This window comes from Prosopis cineraria, unplaced genomic scaffold (assembly GCF_029017545.1).
Source record: "Prosopis cineraria cultivar Desert tree isolate PC_DT_omini unplaced genomic scaffold, ASM2901754v1 PC15, whole genome shotgun sequence".
NCBI classification, from domain to species: Eukaryota; Viridiplantae; Streptophyta; class Magnoliopsida; order Fabales; family Fabaceae; genus Prosopis; species Prosopis cineraria.
Genome location: NW_026555346.1, coordinates 2294923 through 2320273, shown reverse-complemented (window position 1 = coordinate 2320273; position 25351 = coordinate 2294923). Strand labels below are relative to the sequence as shown.

At 33.4% G+C, this 25351-nt stretch overlaps 4 protein-coding genes across 4 annotated transcripts; 2 read left to right on the top strand and 2 right to left on the bottom strand.

Annotated features, from left to right (window-relative positions):
- Positions 1-756: 756 nt before the first annotated feature.
- Positions 757-2600, bottom strand: LOC129294080 (glycolipid transfer protein 3-like). The gene is made up of 6 exons (XM_054932194.1): positions 2300-2600; positions 2121-2176; positions 1821-1951; positions 1541-1676; positions 1140-1283; positions 757-1021 (listed from the first exon to the last, which is right to left on the bottom strand). Exons 1-6 carry the CDS (start codon positions 2439-2441, stop codon positions 986-988), a joined length of 645 nt encoding a protein of 214 aa, XP_054788169.1. The 5' UTR covers positions 2442-2600; the 3' UTR covers positions 757-985.
- A 7616-nt stretch (positions 2601-10216) lies between these two features.
- On the top strand, positions 10217-11796 carry LOC129294119 (uncharacterized). The gene is made up of 6 exons (XM_054932254.1): positions 10217-10602; positions 10703-10814; positions 11010-11091; positions 11209-11260; positions 11365-11419; positions 11558-11796. The coding sequence occupies exons 1-6, from the start codon at positions 10384-10386 to the stop codon at positions 11632-11634; spliced, it is 597 nt and encodes a 198-aa protein (XP_054788229.1). The 5' UTR covers positions 10217-10383; the 3' UTR covers positions 11635-11796.
- A 934-nt stretch (positions 11797-12730) lies between these two features.
- Positions 12731-13117, bottom strand: LOC129294552 (dof zinc finger protein DOF3.5-like). The gene has a single exon (XM_054932973.1). The coding sequence runs from the start codon at positions 13115-13117 to the stop codon at positions 12731-12733; it is 387 nt and encodes a 128-aa protein (XP_054788948.1).
- Positions 13118-20665: 7548 nt separating this feature from the next.
- Positions 20666-21627, top strand: LOC129294757 (protein MKS1-like). Its single transcript, XM_054933237.1, has one exon. The coding sequence runs from the start codon at positions 20790-20792 to the stop codon at positions 21468-21470; it is 681 nt and encodes a 226-aa protein (XP_054789212.1). The 5' UTR covers positions 20666-20789; the 3' UTR covers positions 21471-21627.
- The last annotated feature ends 3724 nt before the right edge of the window (positions 21628-25351 follow it).

Here is a 25351-nt window from a genome sequence, read left to right as displayed (position 1 = left end):
AGGAATTAATGTTCAAACTGTTTATCAAAAAGTGCTCACATTTTACTCCCTGATCATGTCTCAAACAGTGTTGCTTATCATAGAATACATGTAAGGGATTAGGGGAAAAAAAAAATCCTCATATCATGTGAAGTACCATATTCTACAATACGTGCGGTACTTGGCCAATACCTATTAAAATTAAATGTTTTTAGTAAATAAATCACTCGTCATTCATTTTTAAGTAAGACATTCTATTAAATAATAATAAACATAAAAATATGATATTAGTGTAAAAGTGTAATTCATTTAAAATCACTTATATTCTAAACAGATGGATATTTGTTATCATGTGATGAGTTTCATCTCCAGCTTATTAACAGCAAGTGCCATTAATTCAAAAAATAATAATGATAACAAAGCTGGGTAGTCATTGTAAAGGGCCCCTAAACAGATGGCGGAATCAAAAGGAGGCAAGGATGCTTGCCCATCATGGTTGTCACCCCTACTGTGTGTGTAAATATTAAATTATTCATAATCTTATTTTTTAAAAGTGCTGAAATTAATTCTGGCCTCGCAATTTAATTTATTTTAAATTTCATCTCCTTCATTCATTTGCATTGCTTTCTAAACCCGCCGCTACTCTAGTGCAATAGGATCGTTGATACACAAATTTTGTATGTAAGGCTCATCCATAGTTCATACAGGGATACTCATTTTAGAAGGTAGAGGCACGTAGGACCGGATGGTGGAAAAGGCTTTTTGAGACATGAAGCATGGGGTGCGGAACCAGAATTTTTATTTTGTGTTAGATATTTGCTCCAAGGTGAAATATCATATATACAAAGATGCCAATGCATTATACAGAGTTTTCTTTTCTTCCACTGAATAGACCAATAAGCAAAGTTTACATATGCATAACACATCTTATCCAAGTGATAAACCAGAGGAGATATTATACACATAACATGAATAAAGCAGTGGGTTGGATTCTTCAATCTTCACTTCAAGTGGACTTGAGCTTATCCAAGTTATAAACTTCCTGCAAGATAATTAAGCGTTGATCAGCTAGGTATACACACGTAGAGACCACGAACAAAGGAATCAATCAATTTTATGTCGCCATGCATGTACAATACAAATACAATATAGAAGCTTACTAAAATGCAGTGAACGTCGTGGAGAAAGGGCCCTAGTAAAGAAACCAATGCCTGCATTTCCTCCTTTAGGGTTTCATAGTTTTCATCTTTTGCCTTGAGCACATCTACAAAAGTTTGGCTATCTGGCACCAGTTTTAGAGCCACCTGCAATTTATATAGCACATTAGCACTTTATGTTATAGCTCAATAGGATTTTGAACTTTAAAAAGCAATAATAGCTAGCAAGGGAATATTGCTTTATATATCTGTCAGTGCTGAACGCTCTTATGGTGAAGTTTTAAATGAATGAAAGACATTCGTGAGATCAATAAGTAGATTAAACTTGAGATAAAAATCCCAAGCCAAAAAAAATGGACTACTGATGTTAGAAGGAAAGAACAAATGGTTTATGCATGTAATACTCTGAAAGCAGCAGATGAAATCCATCCATGCCATGGTTTCAAAGTGTTATTATAACACTCTTCCACTACATCCTCCATATTCTTCCCACCATCTTCTGCTACGCTCTGCAACAACGCCAACGCAAAATCCAGAGATCTACACCGCCAAAAATGTGCATAGCATGAACATGCGGTAGTATCATTGTCATATTTCACGACAATAATAATACTAAATATTGGATGGAAATTAAATTACTAAGGTCAGTTAAAAAGCACACAAAAAAAGTGTTAAAAGGTTGACCTAGTGAGCCAAACAAAGGCTTTACTGCAGCTGGGTCCCTTCTTCGCGTTGCCTATGCTTGCCTCTGTTTTCAATATCTCAACCAAGTTTGAGTTCATGGAGGGATTTGATTTATGCACCACTTCCAGTCTCTGCGATCAAATATTGAAAGATAAGCGTGTCTATGATGCGCTAACTGAAAAAATGACAGTTAATCAACAGCCTCATGTCAAAGAAGCAGGAAACACAAAAGGAATTAAGAGAAGAGTGTGTTTGATCCCTCTGATGAAGAGGATCGCGTTAATTAGTATCTGTTAAGACCTCGATGTTTTGAGAAATGTCTTGTCTGAGAACAGCCATGGTCGGCCCTATCTTATCTGCAAGATCAGCATCAGTCATGCAAGATATGTTAGGCGTGGCGTCACTTTCATGGTTGAAACTTGGGAACATATATATAGGGAGAGCTAGGTGGTAATCGGTGGTCAGTAACAATAACTCACCCAGAACTTGTAGAACTAGGTTACACACAGATAAAAAAGGCTCGGTGGAGACGAAGGCCGTGTCGTCATTATCTCCATGTTTTGCCACAGCAATCATCGACAGCTCCTCAATGGCACACCTTACCTCTGACTTCTGCTCCATCTTTCTTCACCCTTCCACTCCTCTCCATAATATATATATATATATAAAGACGCAGGGGACAAGAGGGAGGGTGGGAACTCCTTGAATTTTAAAAAGGGGCTCTTTCATGTAGTGAGAGTCTTGCAAGGCCATCTATTGAATTGTCTGCAAACATCCAATAACATGGCGCCCTCTCTCTCTCCCCCCTTTCTCCTATCTCTCTTTGTTTAATAATAATAACAGTGTGCTATCACGACCAAAAATTTGGAGAAAGGGAAATACAGTGGGCTATGAGTTTGCTGCGGAAACCATTGATGGTGACGTTACATTTGACCTTGGAGCTATCTTTTCTACATATATGTATGTATCCTTCTCTCTTCTTAAAATATGATCCGCATAAATTTATCCTTTGCAGGTCCCACTATTTTAAAAATTCAATGCGCAACAGAATCTGGCCCTTCATCTCAATCTTTCCCTAACCACTTTGCCTTAACTCGTCACAGCCAGGGTGTGCACGCCGGGATATATTGAACCAGTTACACTTGAAATTATATGTAGAAATTATACAATAATTTTTAAGAAGTTTGTATAAAACGCTGTGAAATCATGATTTATCGTTACAAAAGTTAAAAAATAATAGATAAAGTTTTTTTATGATGTTTTGTAGAGCAAGACTAAGACATCCTACATGGTGTTTAGGTTGAGCTAGCTAAATATATCAAGCTGACAAGTGGTGGCAGAATAAGGACTTGAAGTTAGGGAGTGTAGAATAATTTAATAAAAATTAATACTTTAAAAAAATAATGATAATGTTAGGATTAAAATTGTAATAACATAAATAAATTGATTATCATTTTTCATTTTAAAAAATTATATCAAATAGGTTAATATGATTTTATTATAAATATACTTTTTATATCTTATTAAGATCTTAAAATATTATATATCTAATACATTTTTTTAGATAAAATGTCTTCTTATTTATTTTAAAAAATGCAAAATATAAAAAATAATATATGTAAAGTTATAAAATTTACATACTTTACTTATAATTTTTCCTTAGGTGAGCATTGCTGACAAGCAGGCCAATCATCAACACTTATAAGATGTAAGAGGAACAAGAAGTTGGAGTGAGTTTGGTCCAGAAAGGCTCAAGAGAGAATGCATGTGAGAAATGCAATGAAGAGCGATCAGTGATCACATGATGAATAGGGAAAAAAGAGTGATTGAACAGAAGCAGTGTGGGAAACGATGGGACATGGATAAGGTTGAAAAAGAGAGAGGCATTGGAAGACAGGAACATTGAGATTATCGAGTGCGAGGTCTTTGGAGAGGGAGGTAGTGTGTTGCTGGAGGGATCATGTGTATGACTCCTACTGGACGGCAAGCCTCAGGACAAACGGCAACTGTATGCCTTCAATTTTCTATTCTTGTTTTTTACCGTACGCAGGAATCCCTCCATTAAAATAAACTCGTGGCTCCCCAATTTTATATCACTTGGAGTCACCTACTTGGTGAACACCTGTGAACTTCAATATGTACCATTTCAAATATTTTCCACTTACAATTTGTTTATCCTCATCCCTTCACCCCCAATATTTAATTAATTCATATCACCTTCCTCTTTCTAGCAGAAACTAGGGGAAGCCCTTAGCCCCAGCCCGACGTCTGTCTCTCATCTTTTTAAATATAAGGATCCCTTCTCAATTTATTATAATACAAACAATATTCCAAGGCAAATAGTTTTGAAAATTGGGCTAGATTGAGGCCAGATCTGTTGCGTCCAGAAACTTATAGAGGCAAACATTAACAGTGGTACTTCATGTGTATGGCAAAAGCATGCTTAATTCCAGTCAAGAAGTAAGTCCCCCCACACACATACACAAAGGTGTCACATACATCAATGTTATAGGTGTGTGTGGGCCGGGTGTGAACGTCCAAGATTCTTTGAGACTTTTTTTTTTAATTTATTTGGCACCTGCTCCTATTCATATGAAGATGCATGCACGGCTCGATTAAATTATCAATATATTCCCCTACATAAGTTTCTCTTATATTTAGGAGAGAACTCGGGTAACTATAATAACATTGTATATCTAATATATTTTCAGCTAATTAAATCAGAATAGTAAATTTTAAAGTATTATAATAAGAGTTTATTATAAAATAAATAATGTGCAAAAGATTTACAACTATCGCCTGACCTGCAAGATTCAAGGCAATCTCCATACACGCACTCACTTAACTATGAGATCGAGGTAGGTTTTGGATGTATAACTTTGTTTCTTTTATATGATTTTTAAAATGTATTCACTTTAATTTGTGAATAAAGTTTTTAAAATGTATTCACTTTCATTTGTGAATAGAGTTGAGGGGAAAAAAACTTTTTAATATTGCTACATTATATTTATTTCCTATCTTGTATAAGACTATAAGTTGTCTCTGTCTAACCTAAGAAAAGGGAGAGGAATGGAAAAGAGGGGGGTGGGTATTCCCACCGACCAAACTTAAAATCATCCACTCCCAGACCCACTGCTCCGTACCAAATGATGCCTTAACGCATAAAAAAGTAGCTTCAGGCCCCAAAAGTCGGAGACAAGCTAGCTCGGCATTTGGACCATTATGTGTCATGTCATGTGTGCCTTTTGAACTTGATCTGGGATGCGCAGTTCCCGGATCGAATTCCCAAAACGCTGTTACTACAAAAGGAAATTTTAATACTTTAGCTATGGTGGCAGAATGTGATTTAGATTACCCAATCGGATTTAATTAGCGTCTTCTTCTCCACCGTCCTTTATTTTTGTCATCTATATTTCTTTCCCAGTATATGTTGTCACTCTTAGTTAATGTGGTCATTCTCTTTTTTCAGATTAAATTTGGTTATGTCTTGATTACAATCGCGTAAAGCCATAGTTTTAGCCCCTTAAATTTCTATCTGCACGACTATTTTCGCCCTTTGATTTTATAAAAACTTATTTTATTTTTGAATTAAAGTGTAAAAATATCAACCAAGTAATCAATGAAAATATCTAATAGTCTAAAGTAATAAAAAATACAAACATATCACAAAATTATGAGAGTTGGCATAAAAAAGACTAAACCATTAATTTGACCCCAGTGCCGTTATTTGTTAGTGTCAAAAGCTAATTGTGCTTTTTAATGTAGACAAAAAGAGGGGTAAAAATGTTCATAAAATTTTCAGTTAAAAGCATCTAGTAGCCTAAAGTGAGAAAAAAGAAAAAATACTTATAATATTAAAATTGGTGCAAAAATAATTAATCCATCAAATCCCTAAAATGTTAATCGTTTAACTAATACATAAGCAAAAATTGATCAATTTTTCACTGACGAGGATAAAAAAATATTCTTAGATAAAATTTTATAAAAGTTGACTTGTCATCGTATGAATATCATGTGAAAAAATATCATTTTGACTAAATATCAAGTTAAATTGATCGCTTCTTTATAACAGTGACAAAAATCATTTAAAAATTTTGAACCTATCATGAATGAAATTACTTAAAGTTGTTAAAATGTTCTTAAGGTAAGTGGCATAGTAAACATGTTTACTGTCCATCTTAGATTGTATGCCACTTGTCTCACTATGCTAAATCTTAAGTTTTACAAATAAAAAAAATGAGTTTAGAGAGAGGAGGAAGGGGTTGGATACTTCAGTAAAAAAAATAAAATTTGGTAAGATACGTCATTGATCAACCTTTGTAGAAATTAAAATAAAAATATTTTTTATCTATATCAACAAAAAAATGATTAACTTCTGCTTAGACATCAACTAAAGAATCAATAGTTAAGGAATTTGATCGATTTATCATGTTTGCACTAATTTCAATAATATTATAGGTATTTTTATTATTTTTCTCACGCTAAGCTACTGAACACTATTAATCGATAACTTCATTGGTATTTTTGCACATTTTTGTTCTACATCAATAAAGAATGACACATGACAAATACAATCAGCATTTAACACTGAAAACTGACAGTGTTAAAGCAAAGTTAACGATCTGATCACTTTTTACGCCAACTTTGATAATGTTATATGTATCTTTACTTCTTTTCTTACTTTAAATTACTAGAGATCATTTGGTAGGTATTTTCAAACCTTAACTTTTTTTTTTAAATTGTAGAAAAATTTTCTTCTTTTCTAACACTGTCAATTAACACGGTAGATGAGACTTGCGCGCAAATTTCAAGGTGATTAAAAATATAAGCTCACTGTTGTTATTCTTTGTTAATTTTATTTAATTTTAAAATATTTTAAAAATTAAATCTAATCAACATTAGGGAAAAACCCAACAATTAATTTCAGTATTTTAAAACATCTTAAAAGTAAGACAAAATCAATTAATAATAATGATAATACTGAGTTGTTTCTTTTAATTTGTGCTAAATAGCTTTAAAAATTACATATCAACGTGTTCGGTGTGGATTAATAATGAACGGTGTAAAGTATAAGATGAAATATTTGACTACATTCTAGAAATTAAAAGACTGCTCATCCATTGTCTACAATATATGTAATAGTAAAAATTAGCACTTAATTTTGGGAAGTCCAGCTTAGACAAGTTATATATCAAAATTAAAGTTGATTAGATTTTTTTTCAAAAAAAAAAAAACATGCAGGATTCAGCTCAGCAAGAAGGGAAAAAGGACATGCAAAATGGCTGCATTGGCTTGTCTGATGTCCTGGGTTGGGGCTCGGGGGCACCAAGTGGATGAATGTACGGTTATTTGCGGCAAGACCCGTTTCTTTTGGTTTTTTTTCCCCTCATTATTTGATCGGCTGAATTTTTCTCCGCTATGTTTTTCCTTTGTTGCTCCTTTATTTCAAATCTAAATCATGTATCTAAATCATACGAGGTTAATTTCCTAGGGTGAAAACGTAAGACCTGTCAATAGATATTCATCATCCAAGGCTCGGGGCGTCTGTTTGGTTTCAGCATTTGGAAACGTAAATGTGTCTCTGTAAATCCCATTTTCCCATAATGTTTGTCCGGATTTCATTGCTTTTCAAAAATTATTCATCTTAAAATTAATATTCATTTGAAGGAGTCCAAAAGTTTATTCTCCCAGGTCAACAAATACCTGCTTTTACATTCGAAAGTGAGAATGTAAAAATTGAGTGAAAACCCTTTGGCTAGATTTAATTTTAATCAAAAGCCCCTAAAATTTTAAATTTTCATTATACATGATGACCTTGTTGTCTCTGGGTCGACGCTTGAAGCTGCAAGGTCCAACAGTGTGGCGCGGTGGCCGGCCGATTGCAGACGTGGCTTGACCTTATACCCAACACTATCATCACTTTCAATTTCCATTTATCCCAACAAGCTACCATACAATTAACGCATGACCTCCACGACCCCCCCCCCCCCAATCGAGCTTCAATAATCTATGCCATCGTGAGCCGCCACCTTCTGTGAATACAAAGCCCACCAGACTCTCCAAACATCTCCAACTTTCCACCTCATTCTCTTTGATCTGGTCTCCTCAAATGGCCTCCAGCGTCTCTTCTTCTCTCTAACTCCAATTTCAATTGACCAGAAAATCACCTAACCGTCCTTATTTGTACCAACGCTGCTGCCTGTGGGGCTTCGACGTCAAAGACAAAAGCTCAGGTCGTTTGGAGCGAGTGAGCGGTCTAGATGTAGCAAAATGGAGTGAGTGAGAGAAAATGTAGGCCTCACGCCTAAAGCATCGGCAGTTAGTTTCAAATTAATTATGGGGTGTCAAGTTTAATTGTTTCAGCTTTCAAAATATATTAAATAATAAATATGAGCTCAAGGTTTAAATCACTCTTCCATTCCGCCTATAATTCAGGATTCATATTGTGATTGAACCCCATTTTAAAACTGGCTATATTAAAAAAAAAAAAAGAATGAAAAGAGTACAAGTCAACTAACACAGGTGTGAGGCTGGAGTTCGAAGTCCCATCAACTTTCCCCAGTTGTTATCAGCAAGTTCGAAAAGTATTTCCTCCATTTTTTTATTATAAAAGAACTGTTAAATGTCTTCTTACTTTTTATGATATTTTTTAAATTGTCTTTCATAAAGTTAATATTTTTTCACAAAATAAATTTATTTTATTAATTACATAGATAATCTACTTTATTTTTTTAATTTCAGGCATGATTATCATACTTCATCAGTATTTTTAAATTGTTAGTTTACCATTTTTCTCTTACATTTGAAAACGGATGAAATATTGATTGAAATTCAGAATTTATTTTAATGCCACAACTGTGTACAATTTTTTTTAAGAAAAAAATTTACTTGCTGAAATAATTTTTTTTTTTAAGAAAGAGTTTGCTTGTGGTGGTCAGCTGTATTCTCCGTTCTCAGAAATTTAACAAAGCAGACAAAAGGGGGCAAAGATTTGGAGAGACAAAACGATTCTTGTTGCTGGAGATGAACACAATCTGGGTTATAAGATCATGTGGGCCGTAAATGATGGATTAGGTCATTTTATGGATTTGGAAGGTGGGAACGAATGATTCCCCAATCATTACTTGACTTCTTAATTTCATGTCATGCACTGTGCCATCATTTTTTGACTAACTAGTTGCTTGTTTTGCTGGATGGGAGTTTGGATGGAATTGCTCCACCCCCCGACGCCGACCACGTTACACTCACTTATTTGGATCTTCATCAGTAATTTTCTTTAACTTTCTTGTACCAAATATCACCATCATGGTTATGGTTCTGCTCTAATTTTGGCGTGCTGTTATTATTACTTTACGATATTATAAATTGCCTAAATTCCTTAACTAAATGATATCATAATAGAAAATGTTATCTTTAAGGGTCAAACGACATTCTATACCATCAAAATAAGATATATGTATGTATATATATATATATATATATATTCTAAACTACCAAACTACCAAGTAGAGCATTGCTCTACAACTTTGAAAAGCGTTGCAGATCACTCTCGCAATTCTGATTTCTGCCATGGTCCCAATAGCATATGGAGGTTATGGTGTCGGTATTCTAAAATTTCCCTCCGTTGATGAACTTTTCTCTTCTAAATATGCTTTTTTTTTAAAAAAAATTGTTTATGGTTATTCTGAAATCCTTTGTCATGAGATTGAAATTGATTCGAAATTCTTGTTCAATATGTGAAAGTGGGTCAAGAGTCTGGTTGGCTATCCTAGAATTCTTACGATGCTATGCTCGATGGTCAAATATAAGAGCAATCTAGGCAGGCTGGATAGTTTTTCCCTCAAGGGCAATTCGGTCTTTTCATACTATTGTACAAATGCACAAAACTCAGTCCTATGTCCTAAGACACTATTGGTCCCAGTCTACTAATTTAACAAACATTTACCCTCTCGCAGTGACACGGGTCGGGATAAATTGCAACGTTTTTCTTTTAACATCTAAAAGCAAACTTTTAGTTAGTTTGACGTAAAAATGTCCTTTTAACACTGTATTTAATAATTGTGAGTACACCGGGACACGCGAACAGGATCCTAAAGTGGAGAATAGAGTAACCAGATATTGAAAGTAGGTTTGTTAACCAAAAAACAGAGAAAGGTATTTCCGAAAGTCAAGTATACAAGTAACTGAGTAAGCAGAATGGGCCTTCAAAGTTCAAGAGAGACGGAGACTTGAGATTCGGGTTTCTTTATGACTGCGAGGCAACGATCTATTCCTTGCCCCAAATTGAAATCTAATCACGGAAAACAGGTTCGAAGGCCAACATGACAAGTAACTTAATCAGGACAAGCTTCAATAGGATGGCTCCGCGCCGTTCCTACCCCCAAATGCTGTGCGGGGCTACTCGACGATGGCATCTCTGGCTCAAAACTCTGCTTTCCTCATCAGCTCCAACAAGAATTTGCGGGGCCAAATTTTGAACATGAAAACACGTTCTGGAAATCCAGCAGTAATATGGCAAGGGTGGAAATCCACATTCCGTGCATTAGCATTAGAGGGATAGAAGATGCAGCAGGAGACGAGAGAGAAATGGAAAGCATGGGGCAGCGACGATGGATCGTGCGGTCTAGTCCCTGAGTTCCTGCCACACCCTTCCGTGGAAGAAACTGTCCAAGATTTCTACGTTGCCTTCCATGAACAGAACACTCAGAGGCTGGATGAACTGCTCGCGTCTCAATGTGCCTACCTTGATTTGGTATTTTACGGTCCTCATGAAGGCAAAGAGGTTTTTCTGTATTCTCTTAATTCACCATATTCAACTTCTCTTCCCCTCTTCGCGTGAATCCTACGCTATAACAATATCAATGCTTTTTTTCTGCACACAGAATGTCATCAATTTTTTGCAGGCAGCCAGGGAAGCCATGGGTAAAAATATTCACATTGTTATCGAAGACATCAAGAGCGAACACCTTACGGCCACCGCGCGAATGCACCTAAGTAAGCTTCATTTCACGTTACGCTCCTTTTCATTTCCCAATTTTCTCTGTTTTTCCCTGCCAACATCAAGTCCTTGAATAGGAGATCGGGATTTTGGATGTAGAAATGTTTAGCGACACTAATTCAATCGTGTTATAGATGATGTGTAATATTATAGTGGGAGTGGCTAATTGTTCAAGAGGATGGACGTCGCAGGTTGGAAAGAATATAAGATGCCCTTCACCAATGGATACAGATACTTTACGTTTGAAAAATATCAAGGGAGACTGCTTATTAGGTATGAGTGTGGCATTTTATTGATGTTGAAACAAAGAAATCGTACATGATATATACATATAGCACATAAACTCATGGGGATCCGGAGTGTTCATAATTAAGCGTGTTTATTATTCAGCAAGATAACGGGCGTCAAGGAACTTCCCGTAAGACCTAGTGAAGTGGCCCTGGTATTTCACTTGTTCTTCTTCTAGAGTGTGTGCTGTGTTGTGTTTTGAGTAACAAAAAATCAATTGAAATATCACTTCCACGCATGCTTTGTTGTATTTTGCAGAGACTCTTGAAAGCAATTGGGGCGCTTTTTGATCGCTATCCACTAGCAGCCGAGAGTATGTGTCGTTGGATACCCCCCCTCTCCCTTTTTTTTTTTTTTTTGAATTCTCCCTTATATATGATTAATTAACTTTCAATTAGCGTGGATCGATAATTATGTTTGAGATGGATGTGTGCGTTTTGATCTGTACCAGTGATGCTCAAGGCTTATGGTGCCGAAGAAGGGAAACATGCAGACATGCATTTCGATCTCTTCGGACGCGGACGCTGATTTGTGTGTGTGTGTGTGTGTTTGTGTTGGGGGATCCTTCTTGTGGGGCGTGGGTGCCTCAATCTGTTATATATGTACATATTAATGAGAGCACGAAATGACGCTGAAGATGGAGTGATTCGGGCCGTCATATTTATTTATGAATTTATGGAAGAGTTCACAATTTATGAATAATGACCCTTTTTATATAATATATATTCATGAATATTCGCCTATGCACGGTTTAATTAGTGAGAGCCGTTACGTACGACGTGAGACATCTTTAGTAGTCTCTGCTCTCTGGTCTTCACTACTACAATTGCACCAAACACTCAATTATAAAATTACTTGAAAATTCGCTGTATAATTAATGAACATCTTTAACATCATGGGCCAGTAGAGTAGAATGTACTCCCACTTCTTTCCCATAAATAAATGAAGAATATACTCCCCCTATTTTTATATATTAAAAAAATTGTATCACGCATTTTAAAAATAATAATTAATCATAATGATTTAGTTTAAAAATAGAAAAATGAGCTAAAATGCTTTATGTTAATTAACAAAAGGATACATTAATTATTTTTTGTTATGTAAATTATGAGAGGTGATTTAAAAATTATGTAATAAATGCTTATTAAAATAAATGATTTTACTTATATAAAAAAAATAACTCAAAATTTTAAAAAAGTTAATCAATAAGTGGCAATTAAAAACGTCCAGAAATTAAGGAGACAGTGAAATTTCAACCGTGGCTTGTTAATTAATTAAATTGAATGCAGAACTATAGAATTAATTGGGAATCGGTCGTCGTGGTGGAAGGGCATCACCCCGGATATCAACATCGAGTACTCCAGCTCCTGCGGAAATGCCATCAAAGGGCTGGGAGTGGGAGGTTGCCAAGAGAACGAAGAGGACATCGTAACATCAGACTAGAAAACAACTTGGTCCGCTTCATCCGCACCAAACAAGCCCTCCAACTCATGCTCTGAAAAATTATGAACCGCTTCCTGAAGAGGAAGCCCCTCTATCAGATCGCGATCACGATATGTGACCGGATCAGACGGCGGTCGAGTCTTGTCGTTCTGGGCTTCAACTACTTGCTGCGACGGCCCGTTCACGGGCTGGTGATGGAATTCTCAGGGGGAGGTGGTGTCATGGTTAAAAATCTTGGCGAACAAGAGGGCCATGTCAATATGGGAAGCTCTGGATTCAGGTCCTGAGAACAAGAAATGACGCTGAAGGAAAGGCGTGCAGGACAAGGGGAATGGAGAGAGGGTTTGGTAGGGTGGGACTTACGGGAAGCGTCGCCGACGGAGACATTGAGGAGAGAGCCGCCTCTAGTCCAGTAGCGGCGGTAGGGTTTACAGAAGTACCTGGGCTGGGAGACGCTGTAGTTGTTGAAGTAACAGAACTTGGTGTTGGAGGAGGCACGACGAGGGCAAAAGGGAGCTACATCAATGTTGGGTTTGAACCTCCCCGAGGAGTACTGCATTATTGCCATTGCAGGGAATAGCAGAGCATGTGCGAAGAAGGCACAAATGTAGGGGGCACATATATATGGGTTGAGAGTTGGGGGGAAGCCCTTCGAGCCATTCTGAAATCTGATTCTCGAGTCAAATAGCCCTTCCCTTTGTGACTTTTTATTTATTTATTTTTAATTCCCTAATTAGTCATGTGGACGAGGGCTATGGATTTGATAACCATGCATGCATGGGAATTGCCTTTGGTCTCCGTGGTTCAATTTGTTTAGCTACAGTTTCTCTTATAATATGAAAAAAATAAAAAAAATCATGTATAAGAAGTCAAATATATAAATCTCATCAAGCGTTCGCTTTTCTAGTAGCAACTAGAATGGGATATTTGATGTGCTTAATTGGCAAGCGAGGAAGGGTGCACATACATGCGGAGAAGTTTGAACGTACAGCTAGCATCGAGTCGGCATGGGGCACTAATGGAATTTCCTGAGTCCCAAAACTAAGGAATATAATGGCCTACTCTTCCATGACAAGTTATATTTTAAGAAAAATATTATTTTAGATCTTTACACTTTATTCAATTTTTGGTATAAATTTTTGTATATTTTTCATGTGTTTTATATTCTTACACTTTCATCCATTTGTATCATTGGTCTCTATATTTTTAGAAAAATATTGACATGATATAAACAATATTATTAATATTGACATGTTAATTAATACTGTTCATTTTGTACTTACGTGTTTTAACTAATGCTGGTATATAGAATTTTTAATGAGCAATTTTTTTAAAGTTTTATACGAAATTTGCGTGTTTTTCTAATCAATTAAAAGGTCTAAGGTCAATCTTTTTATTTCATCCGATATATGCTTTTTAAAATTTTTACTTATTAAAAATTTCATGTTGGTATCAATTTGACATATAAATAAAAAATTAACATATTAATTGACATGCTAGCATTATTAACATCATTTATGTCAAGTCAAAGTTTTTTTAAAAATATACAGATCAATATTATAAATAAAGTGTAAGGATTTAAAATACCTAAAATAAAATATAAGAATTTATATGATAATTGAAGCAGGTGTAAAAAATAAACTTGTTTCCTATGGTGTATAACAATCACGGTCTCAAACAGATATTAATCGCTCGCTGGCTTCTTCTAAATGTAACGAATAGTTGTGGTGCCTTGTCATGTACAACAGCATTAATTAATATCAAATTCCTGGATGCCTTATAGCTTTATTAAAGTCATAATGTAAATGATAATACTTTTATGATCCTATTTATAGACAAAGTATTTGCTCTAATCCTTGTTTGTATAACACTTCAATAATTATTATATTTAATTTAATTTAATTTTTTTATGCTTGTTAAATGTGTTGAGAAAATGTTATTAAATAAAATATTATTTTATTTTTAAAATATATCTTTTTAATATGGGTAAAGTTAATTAAAAATTTATTGAATTTTTAAATAAAATTAATGAAATTATTTTTTTTTCGTTTCAGCAAAATGAAATAACTTATATACATGATCGGGAGAATATATATCTACGTGCTAGCTAGACTTGCCTAACATCATGTCAAGTTTTCAACTGAAATCATCTAAAATAAGCCTTCATGAGCTTCCCATCAAGCCCAAATCTGTCACTAGAATAAGCCTCCATCTGGGGTAGGGTTTGTAAACCAGTACTGAACTGAGCTGAATTAACTATAAACCTCCCCCAAAAAAATAAAGTGGGTTGGAATTGGAGACGTGAGAAAGGAACCTAACCGATGTGGAAAGAGCACGTGAGTATGCGGGAATGGAGGCACATGACCAGATCACGTGCTCCACTTATTTCGCATGCCTAATCATAATCATATCATGATATGATATCTTCCTTTGCTAATTTGCTCTCCCTCCCCTGCTCACTATTAATTATTACGTAACCTGCTCTCAAATGTCTACGTGCTTCCTATATCATTCACTATCATCAATTTCTCCTTCCTACCAAGTTCAAATGAAATCATTGGTCTACATTTCTTCCATTTTTTAAGGGTAAAACTTTGGATGAGTTGGTATTTATGACGTGCCAAAATCAAAATATACTTTCAAATTTAACAACCGCTGAAAAGAGTATTTACATATTGCTTATTAACAAAATCATCATATCAATAACATATATGCATATTTGAACCGAGAACAACCTTATTGATTATGAATGAAATCCTCACTAATATAAATACATGTTGTTGATGCATTTTTTAATTCATTTTTAATAACATGATTACATTTTTAGGATAAATGGGCAAAAATATTCAAGAAATCATCTACTAGGAATATCTAGTAATATAGAGTGAGAAAATATATATGAGTGCCCATAAAATTATGTTTAATGGTTTGGTCATGTATGCATTAAAAAAATAATTTTATGAGCACTCATGTATTTTTTTTCACTTTAAGTTATCAGACACTTCTTGACAATAATTCTTTGAGTATTTTTGCCTATTTATTTTTTTTTTAAATATATATGATATAATGACATTCACGAATTAAGCCATCATATTCTTTTGGAATTCAAAATTATCTCATATTTGGTGGAGTGAGCAGACAGAAAACCATCACGATGAATGTGATGATTAGAATTAGAGGTGAGCGAAACAGAGTTGAAGCCAAAAATTGAATCGTTCTTTTTTGTTTGTTTGCTTTTTCAATTTGATTTGAATTCTTTTAAAATGTTTTCAATTGATTAGTTCGATTTGGTAGTAATATTTAAATTGACTATACCAAACCAACCAAATTATCATGTGCATATAATTTATTAATTTATAAATTTATAAATTATATTTAATTTATTAATTACTTTATTTTATTTTATTCTTTTTAATTTTATATTTAGAAATATAAATATATAATTTGATGCGTTGAAACCTTAGCCTCTCATTAAAATATGTTACTGTCACTTAACAAGCTCAATTTTATAAATAAACCTTATCTATTTTAACAAGAAAAATTTAACAAAATTGGTTCAAGTCCTAACAACCCAACATAAAATTCAAATGTAATTAATTGATTGAACCAAATTGTCAAATTTTAGCTCTATTCTCATTTGGTTCGATTCAATTCACATTTTTAATATTGTTCAATTAGTTAATTTTACATATTTTAATACCAAACTAGCCAGACCCAACCAACGTTCACCTGTAATTAGGATGACTGATATTTTAATTCTGTTGATTAAAAATATATCTCATTGAATTATTTTCCCTATAATGATCTAAAATCAATTACCCCGAGATCATTTCAAACATTGCTATATCTAATTAAACAATTTTTTTGTATTCACACAAATTTAAGTTTAAAATTCTGTATTTAGTCTGTAATTATATCTCTTTTTTTTTAAATAATACTGTTTCTACTGCCCTATAATTATATAATCCTCTTTAAAAAATATAAAATATTTTTAACTAAATCTTACTCTAACAAAATAGTTACTTGTCTTCAAATTAATTCTATATTTTCATATTTATCCCTATTTAATAGGGCGTTTCACCTAAAAATAAATATGAATGATGTATTCAACAGAAGTACTTTAAAAAAATAATGATTACATCTTAAAAAAATTAAAAATATTTTATATTTTTAAATATTCAATCTTTTAAAAAATATTTTATATTTTTTAACAGAGGCTGTATATATTTATACGCGCCCTGGGAGACACATGAGATAGATAAATACATTATTCATTGATATTGATGATATACAGTATTAAAAATAGTGCAAATTCGCTTTTCAAGTGCTGTTTCAATTTTCCTTTTCGGTTTTTTCTTCTTTTATTTTTTATTTTCCCTTTTATATTTTTTGAATATAAGAAAATACCAGTATTTATTGAACTTCATAAAACAATTTTTATCTGCCCCTTAACATTGCACGGCGATGAATGTATATTTGTAATGGGACGTCATTATTTCTTATTTTTACTAAATATTAGTTTTTATTTTTTATTTTTTACTAAATATTGATTTTACGGAGATGAAGATAACTCAGGGGTAACAGTGATATGGGCTTTGACTCGGCCCATCAAGAACTCGAGTCTGGTGGCCATGGCATCGAAGAAACTTAAAATCGTGAATTAAAATACTATTATATTTTTAACTGGTTTCTAAATAGTGTTGTATTTTATATAATTGATTTAGAATAAAATATGAATCAATTAAATATAATTTAATCTACCAGTATGCTAATATACGTGTAATAAAATTCATAACGAGTGACCAAATCCACGAGTAATTATAGAATGGGGGAGCGCAGCAAATGTGTGTTTGGTAGTGGAAAATGTCTTGAGGTTGCAAATGAAAGAAATGGATGCTAAAGTCACTTCGTCGCATCGCTGCGCCGAGTCAAGGCTTTCTGGGTCAGTGCAAGAGGGACTAGGTCATATTCCATCGAGTACGTAGCTCCAAGAAACAGTTGACTCGTGTGCTCGTATGGAATATAATTAATAAACCGGATCCAGAGAGTTAGAAGGTGCTCCGACCTTTCACCCCCTCATGCACAAGACACAGTCATTTTATGTTTGTGTGGAAGCTTGTCCGATGGTATCTTTCATTACAGTTAAATATTTAAAACAAAAAACAAAGTCAACTAATTAAGTACTCTCTTATATTGGAATTAATCAGTGTGTGTGTGTGTGTGGCAGCGCGTGAGTTACTTCAGTTGATTGACACTTTCAAGGGGAGGTAGCTAGTTACTCAAGACTGGCAAAGAAGGTTGTCAAGGGGCTTGAAATAACCAAAATTTGTCCATTTGTCACGTTGTCATGCTGCGAACGATTGCTGACGGCACCATATGCCCTGACCATTACTAATAACCATACATACCACTGTTGCAGCCATATTCATTTTTATATATGAATGTGTCCTGATTAAAACAGGCCTCTGCAGAGAAAGAGTTTTGGATCGAGTTTGTGAATTCGTATGTACATTATATAGTTTCGTTGCGGGGGATCTATACTAAAGAGATTCCGCACGATCAGTTAAACGATAGTGAAGATGTATTTGAGAGAATAATTAGAGCACATTATATCATTCTATTTCTATACATGTGGCGCAAGCTGACAATTATAACAGTTGTTAGCTCATTAACATGTTATGAGTCTGGGCACAATTGACAACACACACTCTTTTTTTTGGGGGGGGGGGGTTCGCTGGAAATATACAATAATTTGTCACTGTTGGGATTGCAAGACTAGTAGAGATAATTTAGACGCCGTCAATTGCGACTGGGCAAAAGGGTATGCAAAAAATAGTGCTTAGAAGTTAGAAGTTGGAAGTGATGCGAGATGTCATTTAATTTCAGACAAGGACGCGATATCTAACAAATCCATGCATATGACATGTGCAGGCGGTGCCGGTTGCTATTTTCCTCTTCGACAAAATCGGCCATTAATTCTTTTCCTCCATCGCTCTTGTAGTGGCCAATGAACCCTATGTGCTATCTCCATGCGGACTGCGTAATGTTGTGTGTACAGCGTGTTATCCCATTAGTTCCCCTTAACCAATTTATACCCACGCGACTCCAATGAACCTACTGCTTAATATTCAGCCAGGAAAAGGCCTTATATTGAAAGTATAATCTCTTTATACCATTCCAAAACTATTCTCAGATTAATTAATGTTTTGACATATGTATCAAGAATTCTTTAGTAAATGCGAGATATTGCCAAACATGCACGCCATCGTTTGATTTTCTCAATAGAGAGGGTCAAAGAGAGAAACAAGATTAACGAGGAAAAAGTGGCGAGTGAAAAGCATAAGTAAAGACTTGTGTACTTAATAACCTTATATATATACTTAATATATTTTTATGTAATTAAACTAAGATATGTAGATTTTAATTTGTTAATAATATAATATTAATAATAAGAATTTGTTATAGAAAATAAATGATCTATAAAATATTCACGTATTTTAATTTAATTAAAAATAAGTATTTTAAGTATATATATAATATACACGTGTGTATGTGTCTTCAGTCTTTACTTATGTATAGCTAGTTAAATCAAATATGAAATAGTTAACTAAGTCTAGGATTTTTAAAATAATAATAAAATTAATATAATATAGTCGAACAAATTTGGAATGAAGAGAGTGCTACGTAATCTCCTATATATATTTCTTTAGTTTTACTTATAAGGCGAAAAGAGAAAAAAAAATTGGTTCTATTTATAGAGCTCTCCTTTTTACATTTTTATCCCTATCAAATGTTTTAAATAAAAATATCAATAATAAAATTTAAGAATATTTATTATGAATAAAAGTAAAAGCTTGTTAAATTTTAAGAAAAATTAATGAAATTTAATGCTTTTCTTGATTTTAATAAAATACATTAAAAATGATTTATAAATAAAATTAAAGGGAGTAAGTAGAAGCTGGCTGGGGTCTCAGGGGATTCACCCATCCGTTATTTCCACTTAATGGACAATTAATACCGGTCTTTTGCTTAGCTGTCATTCCCCAATAATTTCTGTCCTTATGCATAAAATATTTTTAAAAAATTTATTTTATCTCTAAATATAAAAAATGTCATGAAATTTTTAAATAATTGAATAATTTCACCTTTATCTTAAAAAATAAAGAAGATATTAATTATATACTTGACACACTGCCACCATAATATGAATTGTGACATTATTAATTAAAGATAAAATTAAAAAATCATTACAATTTTATGTAATTATAATTAAATAATAAATTTTTATTAGTATACAAAATTTAATTAAAAATGTTTTATAAATGACAGCGGAGAAAGTAGCTATTTTGGCTCGGTTGCAAGAACACGAATCCAGGACATATACCCGAAACTTGAGAAAAAACGTGCCACCAAAACAATTAGTGTAGTTTCAGGAAGGTTCCGGCGTTAATTTCAAATCGCTGCTTTGTCTTTATTTACTGCGCCGCATCGCATGAGCGTCATTCACAGATCCTAGCGACATTCTTACATATCTCTTCTGATCATATAATATATATATGTATGCAAGAAAAATGCAGCAGTTTTTCCCCCCATCACCCCTCCCTAACTGTACCAAGATGTAATTTTCAGATATGCTTTATTAATGATCACTAGCTTGTTAAAAACTGTGAAATTAATTCTGTCTTATAATTAAAATCGAAGAGAGTATGCTCGGTGTCAACTGTTAATTAAGTTTCCATTATATCTCATTTTATCCATGACCATGTATTCCAAGTTCCAACTTCACAAAACGTGCTTCCAATCTCCCTCCTGCGCCGTTCCTTCTGCATGCCCTTCTGACATGGCACTGCTGGACCCTTTCCAACACCCACACCCACCTTGACAGAAGGAAAACTCAAAAAAATAAAAAGGGAATAGACACGTTCAGACCACCATAACATCACGAAACCGGACTCCGTATAATAAAATCCCTGTAAAATATTACCTTTACAAGAAGCCAAATTTTACTATCAAACGTATTGGATATTAATTTAATCTCCCTTCATTGTTGACCAGCTCTCTTCCTAGGATTTATATTATGCTCCTATATGTATATATTCCTGATCGCCTTGGAATTAAAATAATTACACTGAATTTCATCGGCTTCTCCATCGATCCTCCTCCTCCTTCTCTGCCCCTCGTATCTATCTTATACTCTAATTACAATTACAATTCAATCATATTCACAGCTGCAAAGCAGGATGGACTTCCCGGACATTCCGACAGGGAAATCACCGAGAAGAGAACTTCAAGGCCCTCGTCCCGCGCCTCTGAGGATACACAAAGATTCCCACAAGATCAAGAAACCGCCGCTGGCGCCACAACCGTCGCAACCGCGGCCTCCCCCGCGCCAGCCGATCATCATCTACGCTGTCTCCCCCAAGGTCATCCACACCACGCCGGGTGACTTCATGAGTCTCGTTCAACGCCTCACTGGCTCTTCTTCTTCGGCTTCTTCCTCCAACGCGAGGTCAAACGATCCTTTCACTGGTAATAATGGCGATAAGGTATCACCGGCAGCGCGATTCGCCGCTATAGAGAGGGCCAGGTCTCCCCAGCTGAAGAAAGGACCGGTGCAGCATCATGGTGGCCATGCTGGTGGTGACGTGGAAGGGATCCCGGAGGCGGGCGATGCGATTGAGCGGCCCAGCAGTACGTTTCCTGGGATTTTGTCGCCGGGACCGGCTGCGCTGTCTCCGATTCCTGCGAGCTTCTTCTCGCCGCCGTCAACGGCAGATCAAGCTGTGGGCAGCTTCCTTCATGACTTGAGCCCGGCCATTCACCGGAGCTTTATGGAGGGTAGCTTCGTGCCTAGCCCTTCCTACTTTATTTCGCCTCGTACTCCTTCTATCGACTTATTCAACAATTTCTTTGATTCGTAAGTTACTTAGATTTTATCGTTAAGTTTTGAGAGTATTGTTTGATGAGGGGGAGTGCTGGGTTTCAGATGGGGGAGGGACTGCAGAAGGATTAATAAAAATAAAGAAAATTGTTATTCTTTTAGTTGAGAATTTCTTAATGGATTGATTATTCTTTCAATTTTATTAACTTCATTTTCCTTTAATTTAATTCGCGGGCCATCCGTTTACGCGAAATATCTCATCGTGTCCATTTAATCCAACTGCTGACGCTCCGGTGCATTTTACCCGGTATTCCCGTCGTCTTTAAGTCCCTTTGCATCAAATCAAACTTGCTGATATCCGTATCTCAATGTGCATCACATCAGTATGAAGTATGCATGACGTCATCAATGAAGGTTGTATGGAAAATAAAATGTCCCAATGAATATTCCATTCACGGAGCAACCCTAGATGATTGAACAACCCACCACGCTGACATACAACTCCTTTTTTTCTATTGGGGAGCATAATTAATTATGTCAACGCTTCAGATTAAAACTCCAAATAGGGCGCGGTATTGTTTCGTTGATATACTTATTCTCATTCCCCGGCCAATATGGTGGGACAAAACTAGCAGGGCAGGTTAGAGATTGGATCGGCTATGGATTTCTATTTTTATACTGGTTTCACTAGCTATTGGTTGATGAAAGGGACTAATATTAAATGATAAATAATAATTTTATATATTTTTATTTTTTAATTTAGACTTTTAAATATTTATTTGAGACTAATTCAGTTTAATTAAATATTATTTAATTTTATTAGCCAATATTCAGCTTTAAAATGTTAACTATCTAAATTTATAATTTTAAAATATAAATAATATCTTTAATATTTGTGCATATGTGCTATTTAATTTTATTTTATTTGTGCAGATTTTTTAGATTCAATTTAAAAGATATTGACAAAGATTATTTTAGATAAAAAGAATATGGATATGCTTGGAGATCAAATGAAAAATTAAATTTTTAAAATTTTATTTAAATATATTTTAAATTATTTAGTGTAGTTTTTAATTAAGGTTGTTGAGAATAGTTTTATCATGTTTTTCTTTCACCGTACGAAAATGTGTGCAACATTGTTTATGTATATAAAGAAAGCCGCGCCACTCGGGAGACAAAAAATATATAAAAACCACGACTTGGACGGAGGAGAGAAAAGAGGGTAACCGCGATTACAGTTCATCTTTTTCTTCAATTCCTCTAGCGATGGCCTCTCCTATTCTTATCTCATATTGTTTAATTTTTAATTTTATGAATAGCTTTTTTTTATGTGATCAATTACAAACTATGATCCTAAATTTTAATCAGAGTCTTTGATATTCGGAAAGATTTTATTTTAGCTTTATTTTAATTTTTTCTTCTTCTCTCTACCTCTAAATTTTATGTTTTAACTGCTATTACTGATTGGAATAGCTTTATTGTATAATTTTTGAGTTATAAATTTTATCTGAGATTTTACTTGCTATAATCGATTGATATAATAACTTAAGCGTAATTTAACTTGGCTTTAGTGATTACTCCTGCTTTATTTTTTGTGCAGCTAACATAAAACAGTTGTTAGATTGTGGGTTAAGGGAGATTTTAATTAATCTATAACCTAATTTCTTGTTTAATTCTTAAATAATAATTTAAGAAATATATACTAAAACTAGAATAATAAAATTAAATAAAATTAATTTAATTTGTAGATGAGGAAGATTAAGATAGGTGATTTGATCGTGATTGATTGCGCTGCTTGTGCTTGGTAATTTTTATAGTTGAATTTTCTCTATTTATTTATTTTTAATTTAGTTTTAAATTTCATCACACAAAAATCCCTCACTTTTTAGCTTTTCATAATCATAATTCAAATAGTTACTATATTGACTCTTAAAGAGACAACCTAGGTTGTATTTTACTGTAAAATTTAGTCTTTATTAATTTTGATACTATTCGACAGTAGTGTCATTAAACAAGGTGAAGATTTAATCCTTGTAAATATTAAAAAATCACTCCTTGGTCTGGCCAACCAACAGTACTTATAAAGTTAAGAATATGAGTTGGGGTTATATGAATTGACTTGAATAAGCGATCATAAAAGTTAAGTCTAGTTGAAAAAGTTGGCTTAAATAAAAATGAGTTTCCCAGACTAGACAAGATTACCCTTAATTATATGGCTTAATCCTGATAGGTCAAAGCTGATTCATTTAACTCATGTTATCTTTTTAAAAATAAAAATAAAAAAGGGTTGAACCATGTGACTTTTAATAAATTGATGGGTATAGCTTGACTTGGTTAGCTAAATTCATATATTTTGTACAAATATTGTGGTTTAATACTTCAGTGCATCTAAAATGAATCATAAATGAGTATCACATTGGCACTTATCATCATTTATGTGTTTTTTTTTTAAATTGAGAACAAATAAATAGGTTGACAGGTTCTCACACTACAACATTTTTGTTATCCTGAAACAATTCAAAAGTGTTCCTATAAATTTGAAAAATGTTGCCTGAAAGTATAGGCAACAATGTTCGAATGTTCTCAACTTGAGTATTGCTTATTACTTTAGGCAATGGTTTTCTCATTTTTGATCACATCATTTAAAAAACTATTGCCTAAAACTATAAAAATAGATGACAGTTTTTGAAAGACATATTGCAACAGTTTTAAAATGTTGCTTCTTATATAAAATAGGTAATATTTTAAAATTGTTGCAAAATAGTTAAAAAGTCAAACATTAATATTTTCTTCGCTGCCTAAGATTCAAATCCTAAATCTCTTGAGAGGAAGGAGTAACCTTAACTACTCTTCTAAGCTGACTTATTGATATTATAATACAAAATTATATATATATAATTGTTAAATTAATTTTTTTAATTTATCCAAATAATAAATTAAAAAATTAAGAGAATAAATAAATAAAAGTATATATATATATATTATACAAGTAAATCAAAAATAAATTTTTGTGTATTGAAAAATAACAAACAATAGTTTTTAAATGTTATTAGAAAGAAGATCTATGGGCAACATTTATATTTTTGTTACCTACTAAAACAGGGAACATTTTTGAAATGTTACTATTAAAGACCTTTTATATGTTACCCATTCAAAAATGTTATTTCAACACTTAAAAACAATTGCCCATTTTATTTTAAGAAACATTTTTCAAATGCTGCCAAAAATGTGTTACTTAAAGCAAGGAATCAATAACAACATACAAAAACTATTGCTTATGACCATATTAAGCAACACTTTTAGAATTGTTTCAAATAAAAATGTTGCCTAAAGCAAAAAATACCGTAGTGCCATTAACTTGTCAACCTTCAAGTATTGGGTTAAGTAGTGATTTTTTCAACTCATAAGATAATCTTAACCTATATTTTTTTCCAACTCATGTGATTCATGTTGACCATATTTTTAGCTTTAAGTACTCAAATCTAAATGTGTATTTGATTTTTAATTTGTCAAAAGTTCATTAGTTGAAAGTCTATTTGTTAGAAATCAATTTGACAAAAGTTAGTCATTATAATGAAATTTGTGTTTGGATAATTTTTTAAAAAATCAATTTAATAGATTAAAAGTTATTTAAATTATGACAATGATTGAGTAAAAATAGAAGAATGAGAATTAGTTGATGGTAAGAGCATGCAAAATACTTTCAAAAAACTATCCAAAGTTAAGTCTTGAGAATTGGCTTTTAGAGTTTTTTGAATGTTCTTTTCAAATGGAGTTAAAAACAATTTAAGGAAATCAAATAACTTTTACATTTCTAAATTTTCAAAATTTTTTTAAATGTAAAATGTATGTAAACCAAATCAACCCTAAATCAATTAAAAAAATCGAATATCATTGTCACGTGATGTGTTTAAAAAATGT

What these genes read in the sequence shown, in the direction of transcription:
- LOC129294080 (XM_054932194.1), bottom strand. Translation starts at nt 2,441, where the DNA reads ATGGAGCAGAAGTCAGAGGTAAGGTGTGCCATTGAGGAGCTGTCGATG. An exon ending in CCTAGTTCTACAAGTTCTGG is followed by an intron (nt 2,177 to 2,299) that starts GTGAGTTATTGT and finishes CTGATCTTGCAG; the next exon opens with ATAAGATAGGGCCGACCATG. An exon ending in ACATTTCTCAAAACATCGAG is followed by an intron (nt 1,952 to 2,120) that starts GTCTTAACAGAT and finishes ATTTGATCGCAG; the next exon opens with AGACTGGAAGTGGTGCATAA.
- LOC129294119 (XM_054932254.1), top strand. Translation starts at nt 10,384, where the DNA reads ATGCAGCAGGAGACGAGAGAGAAATGGAAAGCATGGGGCAGCGACGAT. An exon ending in CACCGCGCGAATGCACCTAA is followed by an intron (nt 10,815 to 11,009) that starts GTAAGCTTCATT and finishes TGGACGTCGCAG; the next exon opens with GTTGGAAAGAATATAAGATG. An exon ending in GACCTAGTGAAGTGGCCCTG is followed by an intron (nt 11,261 to 11,364) that starts GTATTTCACTTG and finishes TGTATTTTGCAG; the next exon opens with AGACTCTTGAAAGCAATTGG.
- LOC129294552 (XM_054932973.1), bottom strand. Translation starts at nt 13,117, where the DNA reads ATGGCAATAATGCAGTACTCCTCGGGGAGGTTCAAACCCAACATTGAT.
- LOC129294757 (XM_054933237.1), top strand. Translation starts at nt 20,790, where the DNA reads ATGGACTTCCCGGACATTCCGACAGGGAAATCACCGAGAAGAGAACTT.